The sequence below is a fragment of the Elephas maximus genome, chromosome 25, assembly GCF_024166365.1.
Source record: "Elephas maximus indicus isolate mEleMax1 chromosome 25, mEleMax1 primary haplotype, whole genome shotgun sequence".
Taxonomy (NCBI): domain Eukaryota; kingdom Metazoa; phylum Chordata; class Mammalia; order Proboscidea; family Elephantidae; genus Elephas; species Elephas maximus.
Genome location: NC_064843.1, coordinates 40,821,490 through 40,839,811, shown reverse-complemented (window position 1 = coordinate 40,839,811; position 18,322 = coordinate 40,821,490). Strand labels below are relative to the sequence as shown.

The 18,322-nt window shown below is 46.9% G+C and overlaps 1 protein-coding gene across 1 annotated transcript in view; it reads right to left on the bottom strand.

Moving 5' to 3' along the window:
• The window catches only part of TGM3 (transglutaminase 3), a 44,543-nt gene continuing 26,221 nt past the window's right edge, over positions 1-18,322 (bottom strand). Inside the window, exons 8-13 of the mRNA XM_049869301.1 lie at positions 13,854-13,957; positions 11,923-12,168; positions 8,074-8,382; positions 5,395-5,552; positions 748-881; positions 1-148 (exon numbers count right to left, since the gene is read on the bottom strand). Of these exons, the coding sequence (XP_049725258.1) occupies positions 1-148; positions 748-881; positions 5,395-5,552; positions 8,074-8,382; positions 11,923-12,168; positions 13,854-13,957 (1,099 nt within the window). The remainder of the gene's footprint in view (positions 149-747; positions 882-5,394; positions 5,553-8,073; positions 8,383-11,922; positions 12,169-13,853; positions 13,958-18,322) is intronic.

Below are 18,322 nucleotides of genomic sequence, written 5' to 3'. Positions count from 1 at the left end.
TCACTCAGCCACGTCGATGGGCAATATGGACTTGATTGCAGGGAACCTGTTGCAGGAGAAGTCAGCGAGCAGCTGCTTGGTGCCACTCCGGGTGGGCAGGATCTCAAAACGGACATGGGACCGCTCCTTGGGGCGCAGGTTTGGCACGCTGGGGGGAAGGACATAAGTCAGTGTTTGTAGTAGATACTCAGACTAGGAAGAAAGGCCTGGCAATCTACTTCTGAAAATCAACTACTGAAAATCCTGTGGATCACAGTAGGCCAATCTGCAACCCATCATGGGGACAGCAAAGGACTGGACAGCATTTCATTGTGTATGGGGTCACCGTGAGTCCGAGGCTAGCTTGACAACAGCCAGCAACAACAACAATAACCACACAGACCTTGGGCTGGACGGGCCTTCTGGGGCCTCAAGTCCTACTCTGGTGGGTCCTAGACAAGGTCATCGCTCTTCCTCCCTTCGGCTGCCTTCCTGAGTCATTGTGCTCCTCCAGCCCTGTGGCCTTGAGGACCAGCTCCTAGCTCTGATGACCTGAATTTCCGTGAGTTCAAGTTTGTGAGCCCCAAACCAAAGGCAAATGTGTGTGCCAATGTGCATCTTCTGTTTCCACCAGATGCTCGAGGTCCAAGGCCCCAGAAGGGCAAAGAACCTGAGACTAGAAGCAGCTCAGTCTGCCTGGCCTGGGGGCTCCCGGAGGCACCTCTGCCCACCTCCTGTCCCCTCCTGGCAGCTCAGGCCTGGACTCACTCGATTTTGAGGTTGCCCCGCAGCAGGCCGCTCCCCTCCACCATCAGCACACAGTTCTTCACGGGTTCGTCCAGGGGGTTGGAGAACAGCATCCGCACGTTCACAGGCTTCTGCACCCGTGCCTCACCCAGCGCCTGTGGAGAAGAGGGGCTGAGAGTCAGGACACCGGCCTCTTGCCCCTGCTGACCAGTCTGCAGGAGCTGCCAGGGAGGGGCCGAAGGGAACCCCTGCTTCCAACGACGGCCCAACCCTGCAGTGGGCTACTGAGTGTCAGGGCATTTCTTACACTGAATTTACTTGCTGTTACTTCTCTTGGGCCTCCAACTCATTGGTCTGCTTCTTCCTATAGCCTCCAATCTCCCTCCCTGGGAGGCCCTACAGGTATTGAAGGTGGTGACCACAGGCCCTTGAAACTGCTCAGACCCTGACTTAGCAGGCTTGGTGTCCTTCTTCTGTACAGGACATGGGGCTGGGTCCCCCCCTATGAGGCCACTCTCTCTTATCACACCCCAGCCTACTGGTGTCCTCCTAAACTGGAGCCCTGAGGTGCCCAGTGTGCCATGTGTGGCCTGAACAGGGCTCCACAATGTACTAGCCTTGATCAGGGGCCACAGACGGTGAAGCCTGGATTTTGGGTCATAAAAGCGCCCTGGACTATTCACTCTAAAACATGGAAGCTGTTGTGCTCTGCCAAGGACTGGTTGTGACTCTGGGCAGACCTGTCATCTCTCTGGGCCTTAACTTTCTCATCTGGCAAACAGGGATAATTATCCCCACCCTGCCTTCCTCTCTGGACTAAAAGGAACCCAATGAGATCAAGGACGAGAAGAGAAGGCTTTGGAAATAGAAATTAAAATTGCATGGCTGATGTAGTTCTTTTGAGAATCACTGGAGGTGGCTGTTCTGGGTTAGTTTGGTTTTTATTTTTCTTGTCACTAATCTTCACAGCAACCATTTCACAGGGATACACCTGCAGTTCAGACTGATTTGGTAACTTGGCCAGGTTCACACACTAGTAAATGGCAAGGCCCAGCTGGCTTCAAAGCCTTTGCTCTTTTCACTAGGCCCTGCAATACCTACCAGTAATTTGTGACTAATTAAAAAGTTTTAAAGATAATAATCTATAATTGCTAACATGGAACTCACATAAGCATATGATATAATCAATCCAAAAAGTGAAGCACAATTTTATTATTAGGATATAACAAAGCTACACAAACTGTGCCAATTTTTTTTTTTTTTTTTGAGATTTCCATGAGGTCAGTTTTCTTTTTTTATTGATGTTTATCACCCTGTCTATTGACCCAAAGCTGTAAATGCATCCAAAGGAGCTAAGGGCTGCCTGAAAACTCTGTCTGAGCACCAGCGGTTCATGGGTCAGTTTGAAGGATACCACCCTGTGGAACAATGTTCAGAGTTTTTGGTCTGATTCCACGTCCAACAGCCTCAGTGCTAATTGCCAGTCGGTGCTGATGGGATTATGGGACATGCCTCAAATTGTGATCTTTCCAGGCAGCTCATCTTCAGAGTTTAGCAACATGTCCCCTGCTCTGAGAGAGCTACGCCTTGATTCATTCACTCAAGACAAGGATATCTTGCTTCTCTGAAGGTTTAAAGAGGAGAGAATCGGTTTGGAGGAAATTCACACAAAGATGCCTGAAAGAGGAAGGATTAGCTGTCTTTTGAAAAGATTAAATGAGAAGGTTTTTAATGGCACATGTCTAGCCTTTGTGTATTCTGATTTCCTTTTAAAGGTATTATGGTATCTTTAAGGATAGACTTCATATTGAAATCCAAATGATGCAAAGCAAAAATCTTGAATTAAAAAAAAGTAAATCTCCAAGAAGGTTTGAGGGTACTGATTAAGAGTATATAATGGGAAAACAAACAAACAAACCCTCATTTCATGTAAACACTGGTTACTTTAGTGCAGAATGCTTTGGTAAGGAACATCAGCAGTTACATGGCATCATTTCCTAGCCTCAGGAATTGGAGTTGGCACTCAGCAGTCCATTGTGTCTACAGAGATGGGGCACGTTTCTCAGAAATATCTTGTGACGTGAGAGAGGATTTATAGGCAGGGACGATCGGGGTTAACAGTGAAAACGTCTCTCTCCTAGGCTGGAAAAATGCAAGTACAGAGACAGGTGACTGTTCCAGTCCTGCCCTGTGGAGTGGCTGTTTTTATTTTACCATACTGAATGGGTAACTGCTAAATGCCAGACATGGAGCTGGGGGCAGTGATAAGCCCACAAAAGAGTGGCCCCTGTTCTCGCAGGGTTTACAGTCTGGGGTGGAAGGGCTTTAAGTAACTGCATAAATAAAGCCATAATTTCAATTTGGAGAAATGCCATGAAGGAGGAGGCCAGGAGGCTCAGAGGGTGTATAACTGGAGACCTAATTTGAGGGTCAGGAAATTTGTCCCTGAGGAAATGGCATTTGATAAAAAGGGTAAGTAGGAAATGTTAGCTAGGTGGGAAATGGAAAGACAGCTCCAGGCAGAGGGAACAGCATATGCAGACTCTCTGACAGGAACTTAAAGGAACTCAAAAGTGAGGCATGTGAAGTCCTGAGCAGAAGAGATGACAGCTATCTAGAACCACAGGTAAGAGCCCCTAAGAATTGCAGATGAGAGCCATGGAAAATCATAGATCGGTTTTAAATAACAAGTGACAGGACCAGGCCTTTTTTTTTTTTAAAGACTCCTCTGGTTGCAACATGGAAGAGTGTGGCAAATTTTTCCCCTTTCTAAGCTGAGATTAGTAGATAAGGGAGGTGAGCAGACAGAATACCACTGGCGTCACTGCAGCGTCGGGAGCCTGATTCTTGCGTGGTTTCTAGACAGGCCCTGCATGTAGCTCTCAAAGAGGAAAGACTTTGTGAAAATTAAACCTTTGTTTAGTGCCTCCCAAGCTAACTGCTTCGAAAGCACCACCCGTACAAGTTCTTGCCTAGATATAAGCAGTCCTATTATAAAACTCCTATTTATCCTACAAAGCCTTCCTCAGATGTCCCTCCTCTCCTAGATTTTTCCTGAATCGTTCTCTCTCCTGAATCCCAGAAGGAGACAAGTTCTCTCTTTCCTTGTCTAGTCTGGGCTATGCACGCTTTCAGTGCTATCCTCACATTTTAGCAGAGAGAGGGTATCTCACAGCAACGGCTTCCAAAACATTTTTGGTCAGTGAATTGCCAAGCGTAGCTTGTAAAAAGTAGCTCTTCACCGCACCCCCCAAAAGAGGAGGGGAGTACTACCACCTGTGAGTGGATGCTGTAAATCCCTTTAAGACTCCCATAATAATCTTGAGCATAATTGTCCTCCTCTTCAAAACACCTATTGTGCTATCTGCCTAGTCCTGTGTCAGCACTTTACAGTCTACCAGTTTTATTATCCCTATGACAGAGCTGGAGCAAGTCAGGGACTTACCCAGTGTCACTGCTGGTAAAGGGTGGGGCTGTGAGTTGAGACAGGTCTATTTGGCTACATCGCTCCAGGCCTGAACTACTGTCTCTCTTTGCTGCCCTCCAAATGGCTGTCCAATCTCTGGCTCCCTAGTTCATAGGTGGGGCTGCCCCCCATTCTGCAGCACAGCCCAAACCAGTCAGGATGGTGGAGCACTCCATCGTGGGCTAGCTGTGGGGGAGACCCAGGAACCCCACCAGAGGAGGTGCCTGGGGCTGTGTGCCTGGTGGGCCTCCTTGGTTCCCATGCCCCCTGTCTGAGGTCAGGAACCCCTGCGGCGAGGGTGCAGCTTAGAAAGGGGTGGGGCCAGGGCAGCCGCAATTATCCGGCTCTTCTGAGAATCTGGGCTTGGAGAGCTGGTGGCAGTGTGACTGGACAGGTCGCAGACAGGAAGGAGCCTGGCCCATGAGGTTCTCTGTGGCATCCCAAAGGAAGCCACTGGCCTCCTGCCTGTCCCTGCCAAGCCCCTGGCCCCTCAGAGTCGTGCTGCCTCACTCTGGCATCCTCACTCTCACCCAGACTGTGATGTATTCTAAGGGTGCTTTTGCTGACTTCTGACATGCCAGGATGCCTTCGAAAGAGCACTGGGCTGGGAGTCCCAGCCCTGGCCCTGATAGTAACTGGCTTGTCCCTTCTTTCAGGGCCTTGATTTACTCATGTGTGAAATGGCATGGCACAGGAGAGTGAGCCAAGGCTCCTAAGAGTCTAGGGTCTGTCACTTCAGGGTCTAGAGAGTAGAGCAGTGCTTGTGAGCCATGCCCATTCCTGACCTGTGACATATGTGTGTCCAAGGGGTTAGGCTGGGGGCCATGGGAGGACACATCTGCTCCAGGACCCACACTGGTGCCTCTCTGTGACTCTGGAGCCTGGCACAGGGTCTGACACAGTAGGCACTTAGTCCCAGACAGAGGTGGGGATGTGCTGTAGAGGGACCATCCAGCCCCCTTCAGGTGGTCTCCCCAGTATGTCTAGAAGAAGCTGCCAGTTCATCTTGCCAGCCAGGGCTGAGAGCACCAACCAGGGCAAGAGCCCTTGGATGGTCCAGTTGGCAGAGGCAGGACTTGAGTTGCACCTGGGTCTGCCTCTCCCAGTATGGGGGTTGAGGCTCACAGAGGGCTGGTGGCACTCACTGACGGACTGGCGGGGAGGCACCTCTTCACTGCCCCTGCCCCACTGTGGGGCCTCACCTCAAGAGTCAGGGAAGGGTTGTCCAGGATGATATCCCGTGCTACCACCACATCGCCCTCGCTGGGGACCTGGCACACGGCTGTGATGCGGATCATGTTGTCAGCTTTCAGGTACTTCTCGTACTGAGCGTATGAGATCTTTACGGGGTGCTGCGTTTCTGGAAGGAGAAGTGAAGGGAGAGGCATGAGAGAGGGGGTGGGCTGGTCCTGAAACCTTCTGCAGAGGCTGATGGGGGCCAGGCAGTGGGAGCTGGCCAGGAGTCCCTATAAGGCAGGGCTTGGCTGAGCCTTTCCTGGACCAGACTCTAAGGGAACAGCCCTCTCTCCTGTGCAGGCTCCAGGCAGGACTGGGAGAGACCAGGACTTCGTTTGAATGGGCAGATTCCCAGGAGGATAGGTCTGCAGGGGTGGAAGCTTCTGCGGCTTCTTCTCCCTCCTAGAAAATGTCAGAGGGCGTTTCCTTCTAAGGGGCAGGGGAAGAATATGAATGTTGACTGGTTGCCTAATGACAGTAATAATAATGATGACAACAACGGCAATAACAGTGAAGGGAAGCCACGGTATTGACTAAACGCTTAGGATCCTCCCAGGTCATCTAATAACCTCTAATTCTACTGCAACAGCATCCAAACCACCTCCCCACCTCTGGTTTCTCCTACTTCCAAATGGTCCACACGCCAGCCAGACATGGCTTCATAAGACTTTTTTTTTTTTTTTCAAAATCACATCACTGCTCAAAAACCTTCCATGGCTCCTCGCCACCTCTGGAATAAGATTCAGACCCCCTGCACCTGGCCCTGCATCACCTGAGCCCAGCTCACCTCTCCTGAGGAGAAGCCTCAGCCCTTCTCAGCCATTCATAGATGAAACAGGTAGATTTTCACTGCCACGTGTCTACCTTGGCTCCCTTGGATGGAAATGCCGTTCCCGGCTTCTCTCCATTTACTTGGCCCATTCCCAAGCTTCAAGGGCCCCTCTTCTGACATGCAGGCCCCAGGGGCCTCTCCCTCCTCGGGTGGCCTGAGGTGCTCAGACCCGTGTTGATGATCATGTTGCACGTTAATGAGTTCCTCTCACACGTGTTACCACCTCCTCTCCCTCATGCTGTCGTACATCTTCTGGAGGCGCCCATAAGCTCTGTTACTGAGACTGTGAGGAGGAAATGGCCCCTGCTTTTCCCCCTCAGGGAATTTGTCAAACTGTCCAAAATGTGGACAACAGGCCTTAGGTCAGCTGGTCCCACCCTCTTGGGCAGTGGACACAGGCTCTGAAAGAGAAGGGGACCAAGCCAGGGTCACACCTCAAATACTCCAGAACAGCCTTGCCTGCCTCCTGGCCCCTCCCCATTCACTCTGCTGCCTCTTGCACAAAGATATGGTTTCTTGACCATTTCCTTCTCAGGAATCATTCTTGGCCTACAAAACTAGCTCTTCTTTTGGGCTTTAGAGGTAAATAACAGCCAGGCAGTCACTTCTAGTATCAAGATTTTTGCTGGAATCCTTCCAGAGGACAGATTGCTAGGGGATACCGCCTCCGAAAGGTGGAACACATCTCGGTTTCTTGGCAGACAGAATCCTTTCAAGATGGGCTGTATAATTAATCAGTTTTCATTAGTTCCTTATGTGAAGCAAATACCTACCCCACCCTTGTTAATCTGCTTTGTGAGTCCAAACTTTTCATAACAGCTTAAGGGTTTTGCCAGTGTGGGCACACCTGCATCCTAATCCTTCTATAGCTCTCTCTGCTCCACCTTGTTTCCATCCCATCTGTGCTACCCAGGAGCAAGATGTCACTGTTCCTCTCAAATTCTCAGACCTCCAAAAGCCTGTCACTGTGGTCGGGAATCAAGGAGCTCCAGCCACTCACTGGCAGCTTTGGGGGAAAGTGGGCCGCAGGTTCAAGAGCCTATGGGATATTGCAACCCTTCCAGGGTCAGACCTGAAAAGAAGCTGGTTGCGGGGGCTGAGGTGTCAGGTGGCAGGTGGTTTGTAAGAAGGATGGCAGCAATGCAATATCAAAAAAGGGGGTGGTACTGGCATCAGGACACCAGAGTCACCAAAGGGTGAACAAAGACCCCAGCATTGCCACTTAGTGTCCATGACACTTAACCTCTTAAGCAAGTTATTTCATCTCTCTAAGCCTCAGTTTCTGTCTCTGTAAGACAGTGGTTTGCAATTGGCTGCTAACCTAAAGGTTGGCAGTTCGAAACCACCCAGCAGCTCTGTGGAAGAAAGGCCTGGTGAATTGCTTCAGTAAAGAAAACCCTATGGAGCAGTTCTACTCTATAATCCATGGGGTTATCATGAGTAGGAAGCAACTCGACAGCAAGGGGTAAGATGCGGATACTGAAATCTGACTTTTTTAGGAGTTCAAATGAGATAGCATATGAGGAAGCACACCACAAACTGTGTGAAGTAGCATGTAAGGAATATGCTGCTGTGGTCATTACCCGCCAAAGCCTCTCTCCTTCCTCCCCCAGGGTGTGGTTGGCAACTGCCTGAATTGTGCTGTTCGTGGTGATAGCACCTTCCAAAGCATCAAAAACCGAGGCTTACCCACAGAGGTCACTGCTGACTCGCCTGGGGCTCAGTGGGAATGCTCCAGCCCGAGAGAATATCAAATATTCTTGTATTGTTGGGGAGCATGATGCCCCAACAAACTACAGGATGAGTTAGTTACCTTCTCCGGGGTCCAGAGAAATGGTGAAGGAGTCCTTCCACACCTCATGTACTAGCGTGCCATTGTAGACAATGGTCCAGGCTGTCATGTTCACCGTCATCGTCTTCCTACCACTTGCCAGGTTTTTCAAATTCAGGGCCAGGTTGACTTCCTGGCCCACTACCAGAAGACCAGTGACCTTGAACTTCCCAGAGATACTGGGCTTCTGAACGTCTCTTTCCGAGCTCTCTGCAGATGTTGCCCTGAACAATCGGTTGGGTCTAAGTTTCCCCAGAGCCTTTTGGAACACTTGTCTTTCCTGAGCGGAACCTGCATGGAGGAAAAGGAGAGGAGCATCTCAGAGACAGTGTGGTGGCACCTGGAGAGGGGACAGAGCCCTGGCCAGAAAGGCAGCTGGGAGCAGCACTAGTTCTACTGCTGTACCAACAGTGCTGCTCCAAGCCAGCGTCTCACCTCCTGAGGACACAGTGTGTCCTCTTTAACCAGCTGGTCTGCATGTCTTCCAATCAGCTCTAAATTTCCAAGAAGCTGGAGGGAAAGCTTGGTCAGGACCGGCATAAAATCACTATGGGACCTAATAATTTGCTTATTATGTTAATTAGGTTAGATTTCCTTGTTTCTTTGGCAAAGGATCATCTGAGAGACTCGGACAAACATAATTTTTAAATAAAATTAGAGCTGAAAAAAGGTTAGAATGGGTTCCTGGGCAAAAAACAAGGTTACAATTTTAGAACTGATCTCATTTTTTTTAAAAAAACCATTAACTCCATTTGACTGTGTTATTCTGACTTGTTCCTAAAAACGCTGTGAGAGTTAGGAGTGGCCTTTCTGCCTGTGTCAGTCGACGAGAACTTCCCAGGGCTGGTATGGTTCCCAAGTTATGATTGCTGTAAATTATTAGAAATTTCAGGTTTCACACAAGGCCTGACTTAAAGGACAGGTTTTCTGACTCTGACTGGGGTGATGGGTTCAGTGAACGTGGTGGCATGAACAGCCCACGGAAAGGGCCTGGATTGTGCCCTGGAGCTCACTGTTTCTGTGGCACTCATTGCTGAGTAACCGAGTTCAGGCATCAGCCAGGGCTGAGTTAGCAGTTCACACGTGGCCCCTGCCTTGACCTGAAGACAGACCCAAGACAAAGGAAAAAGGGCCAACTTTCTAGGAACAAGGGCAGAGGCACACAAAGGAGAATGACCATTTTATACCTGCAGACCACACTCATGCCCCCCACCTTTCCCCCAGTTAATAAGGCACCAGCTGACTTATTACAAGCGCTTTACAACTTAGCTAGTCCTTTCCCATAAGTTACATGTAACATCAGCAGAGACCTTGGATGTCAACTCGTCCAAGTCCATCAAGATAGAGTTAAGGCCCTACGAGGAGAAACGACATATCCAGGCCACTCTGGGAATTAGAGGCAGACAGGGGCCAGTCCCCAGGTGTCTGGACTCCAGGTCTAAGGCTCCTCCCACAACACCCTACTGAAAAGGAGGCAGGCAGATTACCCGTGCTGATCGCTCCCAGTGGACTAGGTTCCTTCTGGTGCCTTCCCATTCCCTTCCACACCCAGAGCTGGTGGCTGTGCAGGATCTGAGCCTTTCATGCCCAGGACCTTGAAGCAGGTGTGTTTGCACAATGAGGCTCAGAGCCTAGATAACTATGTAGGTCACCTGCTGGGCTTACTCAACACTACATTTCCTCCTTCTGTTTTGTCTCTCTGGTGTTGCTATTTTCCAAGTACTTAGCAACTGTTTTATGAGCTTTTCCTCCCTTGGGCCCTCAGAGACAAGTTGGTATCATTGGGTAAGCACAGCTGGGCAACAGCAGGCAGGGTAATCAGTCCTGATGTCCTGCAGGGGCTGGAGCAGTGTTAGGAGTCCTGCAGGATCCCTCAGCCTGGCTACAGCCACCACTGCTCAAAGGCAGCCATCAGGACGCAGGACCAAGGCGTGGCCTGTAAGCAGTGCGCTTCAAGACAGTAACCTTGGGAGCGCATTATTCCAATGAGGCTGTACCTATTCAAACCGATAAAAGTTACTACTACTTATTAAGTCTTTACTCTGTGCTAGACACAGTACTTGGCACTTTGTGTACATTGACCAGATGAGTTGTCCTTGAGTCAATTCCGACTCTCAGTGACCCTATGTGCGTCAGAGTAGAACTGTACTCCATAGTGCTTTCAATGGCTGATTTTTCAGTACTTCCAAGGTATCTCTGGGTGCATTTATTCGTTTAAATCTGACTCCAGACAGGCATTGCTAATCTCATTTTACAGGTGAGGACAGCAGGGATCAGGGTAAGAAACCTGCTTGAGGTCACCCAATTGTAAATGGTAGGACAAGTTCACCCCCTGCCCCAGGTTATTTGTTCCCTGGAGCCCTACACCTGTTTCTACATCATCATCCTTGTTGAAAATACTTGTCCTACATTTGTCTCCCTGGCTCCCCAGGACTACGAGCTCCCCAAGGGCAGAGGTGCCGTTAGCAGTGCTCCCTGCTACAGCCTGCAGGCCCAGCACAGAGATGCACTCAGTACATGTTTATTGACTCACAGAAGGTCCTTCTGACATCAAATCCTGGGGATTGCCTGCAGAGCCAGAGTGCGAGCCAAACTGAGGCCATCAATCTCATTAACCAGAATCATGCCTCGAAGTGTCCATGAAAACACCACTCATGACCCGGAGGGGCCACCCAACTGGACTGGGAGCCAGACGCATCTCCTGTGCCCAGCTTTCGTCTTCAATAAAATACAGCCAGACAAGGCTAGGAGCCAGCAGCGCCTTAGGGCTTGCTGTAGCACCTTAACGGGAGTGGTTTTCCTAACCCCTCAGAAGTGATGGTGAGGATCAACTGAACTATTTCAAAGCATTTTAGAAAAAGTGAGATTGCCCAACAAGGAATGGCTGCAGCCCACTAGACAGAGCTGTAAATTATTGGCTATTTCTAAAAATAAACTTTGCCCTAAATTGCAGAACTTTTGTCACCACTGAGAATCCTCATAGAGATATGTGCTGGCTCTGATGGCCACTTCTGAAATGGAGCAGCAAGTGCCACTTGGGTAAGGGTGGCTTGTGAGCACCAGTCTTCCAGGGGGCTCCTTGAGTAGGACCAGCACTCAGGTGATGCTGAAGGCCCCGGGGAATTGGGCAATCACCTCATGATGTAGTCACACCTTATCTGGCTTTTGGGGATACCTCCGAGGTACAGCAAAGGCCAAGTTTTTGAGTTTCCTTGCCCATTTCTTTTTTCAGGTGGTGTTTCTGCCCGAGGTTCCTATGCAGTGCAAATGGTTTGTGCTCAACTACTGACCTAAAGATTGGTGGTTCAAACCCACCCAGTGGTGCCACGGAAGATTCTGTAAAGATTACAACCAAGAAAACCCAATGGAGCAGTTCTATTCTGTAACACACAGGATTGCCATAGTGGGAATCAGCTTGACGACAACAGGTTTGTTTTTTTTGTTTGGTTGGTTGGTTTTCTTTCTTGCCTGAGTTTCTCAGAGGCTAAGGGAGCGGTTGGCTTAGAAAACTCTCCCAGAAAGTCCTTGGGAGCCTTCTGTGGGGCAAGGCTTCTCTCTTTGAGGCTCCGTCAGAGTGCGGTCACACCAACTGTGCAGTTTGGAATGGGATCCAGCAGGCAATGGGACCTGTGCCCTGAAGCAAACTGCTACCAGCAGGTGTCTGCCCCTATTGGTTCTGTCCCCACGGAAAACAGTCTGGGGAGTTGGGTGTTACATGCTGAGAGTAATCCTACCACTCAGGCAGAACTGGCTGAGAATGAGGGAGGAGTAGGAGGAGGCCCGAGCTCCTTCCTACCCGCAAGCCCTGGGTGGGACAGCTGACCCTCCTACCGTCGGGGTACTTGTACTTCTCCGTGACGTCCATGCGGGAGTTGGTGCCCACAGCCTTGGTGCTGATGTACTTGCCCACGGAGCTCGACTCAGAGGAACTCTTCATCTGAGTGTTGGTGGTACTGTCATAGATCCAGGTGTTGCGGTCGGCGTTCACCTCCGCGAAGACGAAGGGCATGTCAAAGTCCTGGTCCACTTCACCCTCTCGGATACCGATAACTGAGGCAGGGCCACACTGGAACACCCCTGGTAGGTAGGATGCAGAAGTTGATGTCAAGGCTTGGCCCATTGTCAATAGCCCACCCCAGGCCTGTTCTTCCCAAGAGCCTTCCACAACGACACCACCCCAAATCTGACTGTCCACCCCATCCCTTTGGCGCTGGGCACCAACCGTCTGGGGTTATTGTCGTTCTGCAATAGCAACCTGGCTGAACCAGCTCTGCATAAGACTGGCCCAATCCTGAATTCCATGAGTGCATAATCCATGCTGACTGGCTGCCCTCCATCTGCTTCCTAAAGAAGAAGGTCATGCTGCCTTGCTGTCCCGCTACTCTTTCTTTTCTCTCCAAATCATTTTACCTCAGAAGGCTCATCGCCCACCCCCTCCTGGAAGACTTCCCAGAACAGCCACCCTGCATTGCTCCTGTTTGCTCCCCATGCTCTGGCCATTACCCTCCCTCCCTCGCTCTCAGGGTAGCAGCTCAGATACATATAGTTTCATTGGTGAAGTGCTCAGCTTGGGGGAGGGGGGGAAGCAAGGTGCAGAATAGACAGAAGAGTATGATCCCATCTATGTTTACAAAACAAATAAAAAACACACACACACACTTTTATATGCCTGACTTTCCTTTTTGTTTTTGTTTTTTTTTTTTTACCATGACCCCCAGAAGAAATACATTTTGATTTTGGGACACATATTTGATATTGAATACTGAAATAAAAATTTCACAGAACAATACTTATCCTTACTATGTACAATGCTTCCTGATTTTTTTTTTCCTTTTCCTTTAAAAAATTTTTTATTTTCCATTCCATTCCATCTTGTTTCATTTCTTAAAATGATGGTCATAACCCGCTAACTTGATTTTGTAACTACGAATGGGTTTAAAGTAAAAGTTTAAAAACCAGTGGCCTAGGAAATATCTGAAAAGTTACACTCCCCTAAAAAATCTAGTAACATGTTTTGCTTCTGGTTGATGGGCTAGGGGTTGGGGGCTCGGGTGTGGCTCAATTTTCATTGTAAGTCTTTTTAAGACTGTTTGAATATTTTTTAAAACCATGTTCACAGATAACTTTTATCATCATTTTTTTTTTTTCTTAAAGCTTGAAAGAAACAACTCAAAATGAATGTAACAGACAATACGGGGTCTAAAAATCAGAGGAGGGAAGAGGAAAGGTGCCCAGAGAGGCTGGGGGTGGGAACAGAAAGCCTGTGAGCACAAGCCAGGGGCAGGGATGGGCCAGCCTGCTGGAAGGAGAGCCAGGCTTGGCAGGGGAACAGCCGTAAAGGTGAGAGAGGTGGAGGCGGGGGGCATGATCACAGAAAGTCTCGAGCTGAGCAGAGGAATTTGGAGGACTCTGCGCTGAGGGGGATAGGCCACTAGTGATGATTCAGGAAAATCACTGTTGGCAGGGTAAGGTTCTTCCCTCGTTGCCTGGCATGTACCAGGGCGACCTCCTCCTCCACAGCAGCAGCCCCAGCAGCCAGTGCGGGCACAGGGAAGGCACTCATTTAAATAGCAGCCTGAGCCAAACAAAATTAGGAGGGGAAATCTTTCTAAAATATTTTTGTTTTGATCCCATGTGCATTCCGGAGGGGGGTGGGGACTAAATAACCCAGAGAGGCTCAGGACTTAGTGCAAACACAGGGAAGGGCGCAGTCAGCAGTCAGCAGTCAGCAGTCAGCAGTCAGCAGCCAGCAGAGGGATTACCTTGGCTCCTTTCCTGGGGAGTTGCGTCCAACACCTGCCATCCACTGTATGAGGGACCCACGTCCGTCCGGGTAAACCAGGCTTCATTCCAGACATGGAAATTCCTGAAGATAGAACCACAGACTGCAAAGCTTGTCCGAAGCCACACAGCAGGCGAGCGGCAAGCAACACATCTCTGACCTGATAGTGTGGTGGCCTGACACTCAACTGAGCCAGCTACTACGCTAAGCCTTAGCGAGCATCTCCGCACAGAAATCCTCATAGCACTGTGAGATGGGTACTATTTTTAATCCCTGTTTGAAGAGGGATTAAAGAGGAAGCTGCGGTTCAGAGAGGTGAAGTAGCTAATAATGGGAGAGTTAATTTTTAACTCCAGGTGAAAATTTTTAACTCCAAAGCCTAGGCCCTTGACTACCACAGTTTCCTGCCTTTCTGAGAACAGATTAATCTCAGTTTGATACAGCTACCTGGGGGGCAAACACACCCAGCTCTCTCTTTTGCATCCTGCTGGGGTTCATTTCTGCATCTGGTGTGGGCTGGAAGTGGACTGCAGCAGGAGTGGTAGGTCTGGCTGAGACTATCTCAGAAAGACTCTGGATCAGGGTCTGGATTGAAGAATTATATATCGCAGTCCTAAAATGTCCTTCATCAATGGCATCGCTATTCCCCTTGTCTCCCAACTACAGTCTTAGTCTCTTCTCCCCCTCCCTCACCAGGAACAGCCAATTAGCCAGTCTTATTCATTCCATCCCTTGATTCTGCTCTCTTTTCTCCTCTCTGCTTTCACTGCAGCTACATTAACACCAGCTTTGACAGTTTTTGGTCCAGCTTGAAGAAAACATAAGTCCAACACAAACCCAAGCTCTAACCAACTTGAAAAAAATTTCTAATATTTGTTAAGTGAAAAAGACAGTTATACGCAGAGTACCAACTTCTGAAGCCACAAAAGAAAAGACTGATAAATTTGACTAGGTAAAAATATTAAATTTACATATACCAAAAATATTAATAATTAATAAACTAGAGTTTAGCTCCTGGTATGGACAAGTAAGCTCTTAACAGGAAGACCTTTCTGCAGATAACAACCATAAATTCTGAAAACAAAAAACAAAAACAACTACCTGAGGAGTCTGGAGAGTGAGCAAAGCAGGAAGATTTTGGAGGGGAGTTAAAACTTGGAGGTAGTGGCTAGCATGGGATGAGTTGCATTTTTGGTAACTTTCCTAAGGACAGACCACAGTTATGGTAAAGTGCAGTGCAGTGAAAACTCCAGACAGCCCAACCTTTCTGACCTCAGGAACCAGGGAACAGAGCCTGGGTCAACCAGGTTGCTAGAGAGTAAGGGAGAAAGCCTGGAAAGGAATGGGTCAGATAAAGGAAACCCCAGAAATAAACTCAGTATAAACTTTGAAGCATGTACGTGTGAGGCAGACTACAAACCGCCCAGCTAAAGATAAAATAATTGAACTGAAATTTGAGCTGCTGCCCACACACGTGAGACAGAGTTTGCAGTTTGAGTCTACCTAAAGTGGGCTGCTAAAACAAAATAACTGAATCCAGATGTGCCTAATCTTCCGGATACAATCCAAAATTACTCAACATACAAAGAGCCAGAAAACACAGATCATCCTCAAGGGAGAAGACAATTAACAGAGACCAATCCTAAAATAACCCAGGTGTTGGAATTATCAGATTAGGACTTTAAAGGAGCTATCATCGTAACTATGCCTGATAAAGTAAAAGAAAATATGCTTGTAACAAACGAAAAGAGGGTAACTCTTAGCAGAGAAATAGAAAATATAAAAAAGAACCAAATGAAAATGTTTAACAGAAAAAAAAGAAATCAATATCTGAATTAAGAAATTCCACGCATGGACTTAGTAGCAAGATAGAGATGGCAGTGGAAAGAATAAACGAACTTGAAGATGGGTCAGTAGAAATTATCCAATCTGAAGGTTAGAGAGAAAAAAGATTTAAAAAATCAATAAAGTAGGAAAAACTTACATAACATATATGCTAGATAGTGATTTCCTATAATTAATATAGAAAAGGACTTACAAATCAGTAAGAAAAAGACACATACACAGAAGTCAAACACTCCAGTAAAGAATAAGCAGGCAATTTTCCTAAGAACTACAAATGACCAATGAACACGTGAAAATAGTGTTAAACTTACTAGCATGAAAAGCAAACTAAACCGACAAAGAGATACCATTTGCATCTATCAGACTGACAAAGACGAAAGCACAGGATGATATGCATTGTTGAAAAGTGTGTGAAACTACTGATGGGAGTTTAAATTGGTATGACATTTCTGGAGGCCCATGTGGTAACCAGTATGAAAAGCCTTTACAGGTCTTACATACTCACTGAGCCAGCAATTCCACTTCTCAGACTTTTGACCCATGTGCATGCGCATAGATGGACATGTAGAGGTGTTTACTGGAGCACCGTTTATAACAGCAAAAATATTGGGGAAAATGCTGGATAAATTGTGGCACGGCTAGGCAATGAAATACTCCATAGCTATCAAAAAGAATGAGGTAAATGAAGCATGTACATGGAAAAATGTCTAAAATATACCATGAAGTAAGAAAAGCAAGTTAAAAAATAACATATATATGATGAACTCATTTGGCTTTAAAAATTACACATAAAAAATCATAGAAAGTTAGTCCCCAATAATTCCACTGTCTTAGATAACCATTAACAGTTGGGTGTATACATTGTATATATGGACAAACTTTGGTACATATGGACTAACTTTTAACATTACTTATTTCTGTAATGTTTTAATTTTCTGTAGTGAGTATTTCTCATTACTGCTATAATTGGAATATAAATAAATATTTTTTAAATATGTATGTGGGATTTGAACATAGGCAGAGACGCTCAAGAGACCATGCTTTTAAACCACCAAACTATACTGTCTCTTGAAATTTTTTTTTACTGTCATAGAAAGATATAAAAATTTTTTAAATCTACTGAATAACTTGATCCCATTTGGAAAATTAAAACTCTTAAACATACATACATCTAATGTGTGTGACTATAAAGGGAAAAAAATGGCTAGAAGGATCTATCCCAAAATGTTATTATTATTTTTGTTTGGGTAGTCAGACTATTAATGAGTCTTCTTTTTTAGTTTCGGATTTGTTTGAATAAAATCAACATATATTATTTTTATAATCAGGAAAAATTCTTTTTATTCTGTGTTTGGTAAGAGGTTTCTGTGGGAACCAAATAGGGTATAGCGCATGAGAGAGCTCTACGCTATATAGGTGTCAGAAGGGGTTAGACACACCCTATAGTACTCATATGAAAGGGAACCCTGCTACACCCTTCAGTGAACATGAGAAGATACAAAAATTTGGTTTGAAAACAAGGCAGAAAGTGGTAGGACCGTAAGGAGTGAACAAACAAATAAATACTAAACCCATGATATGAGTGCAAAGGAATAATATTCTAATTCACTGTTGGAGGAATTATAGGTCATTACAACTTTTCTGGGAAGGAGCCCTGGTGGCAGAGTAGTTAAGCGCTGGGCTGCTAACCAAAAGGTCAGTGGTTTGAATCCACCAGCGGCTCCACACTGGCGATCTGCTCCCATAAAGAGGCAGCTCTGCTCTGTCATATAGGGTCCGCTGAGTCGGAATCTACTCGATGTCACACAACTGCTAACCTAAAGGTTAGAGGCTCACATCCACCCAGAGGTGCTTTGGAATAAAGTCCTGGCCATCTACTTCCAAAAAACCAGCCAATGAAAACTCTATGCAGTACAGTCCCACTCTGCCACACATGGGGTCGCCAAGACTTGGAATTGACCCAACGGCAGCTGGCAGTTAAAGCCTTTCTGGAAGGCAATGGCAGTAGAATTCACGAGCCTTAAAAATGTTCATTCCCTTTGACTCGGGATATGGCATTTCTAAGAATCTCTCTTATGGGACTATTAATAGATATGGTCAAGATTTACATATAGGAATGCTCCTTGCAGTGTTATTTATAAACTCCCCCCCCCCCAAAAAAGGGAGAAGGGATAAATATAATAGGTGACAGTAGGGAAAGGGATAACTAATGGTTTAACCACACAATGAAATATGGTGGTGCATTAAAAAAAAAAATGTTTTTGAAGATTATTTAATGACATGGGGAAAATACTCATAATGCTTAGTCAAAAATACTTGATTGGAAACTGTTTGTGAAGTGGCTGGTTTCCAGGCGTGGAAAAAAGCAGGATGCATCTGCAAGTACTCTGACTTGTACTCGTGCCTTGTAAAATGTATGAGCTCAACCTTATGAACGACTACTGGTAGGTAAAAGGTTGGATAAGAAACTATCAAATGTTAAATTTGAACAAATGAGAATAATGTCAATTTGAGCAAACATGAACAATGGGATTACAGGTGATTTTTACTTTCTTTTTTCTACATTTTGAGATTTCATATAATTGTGAATAAAGTCATCATAAA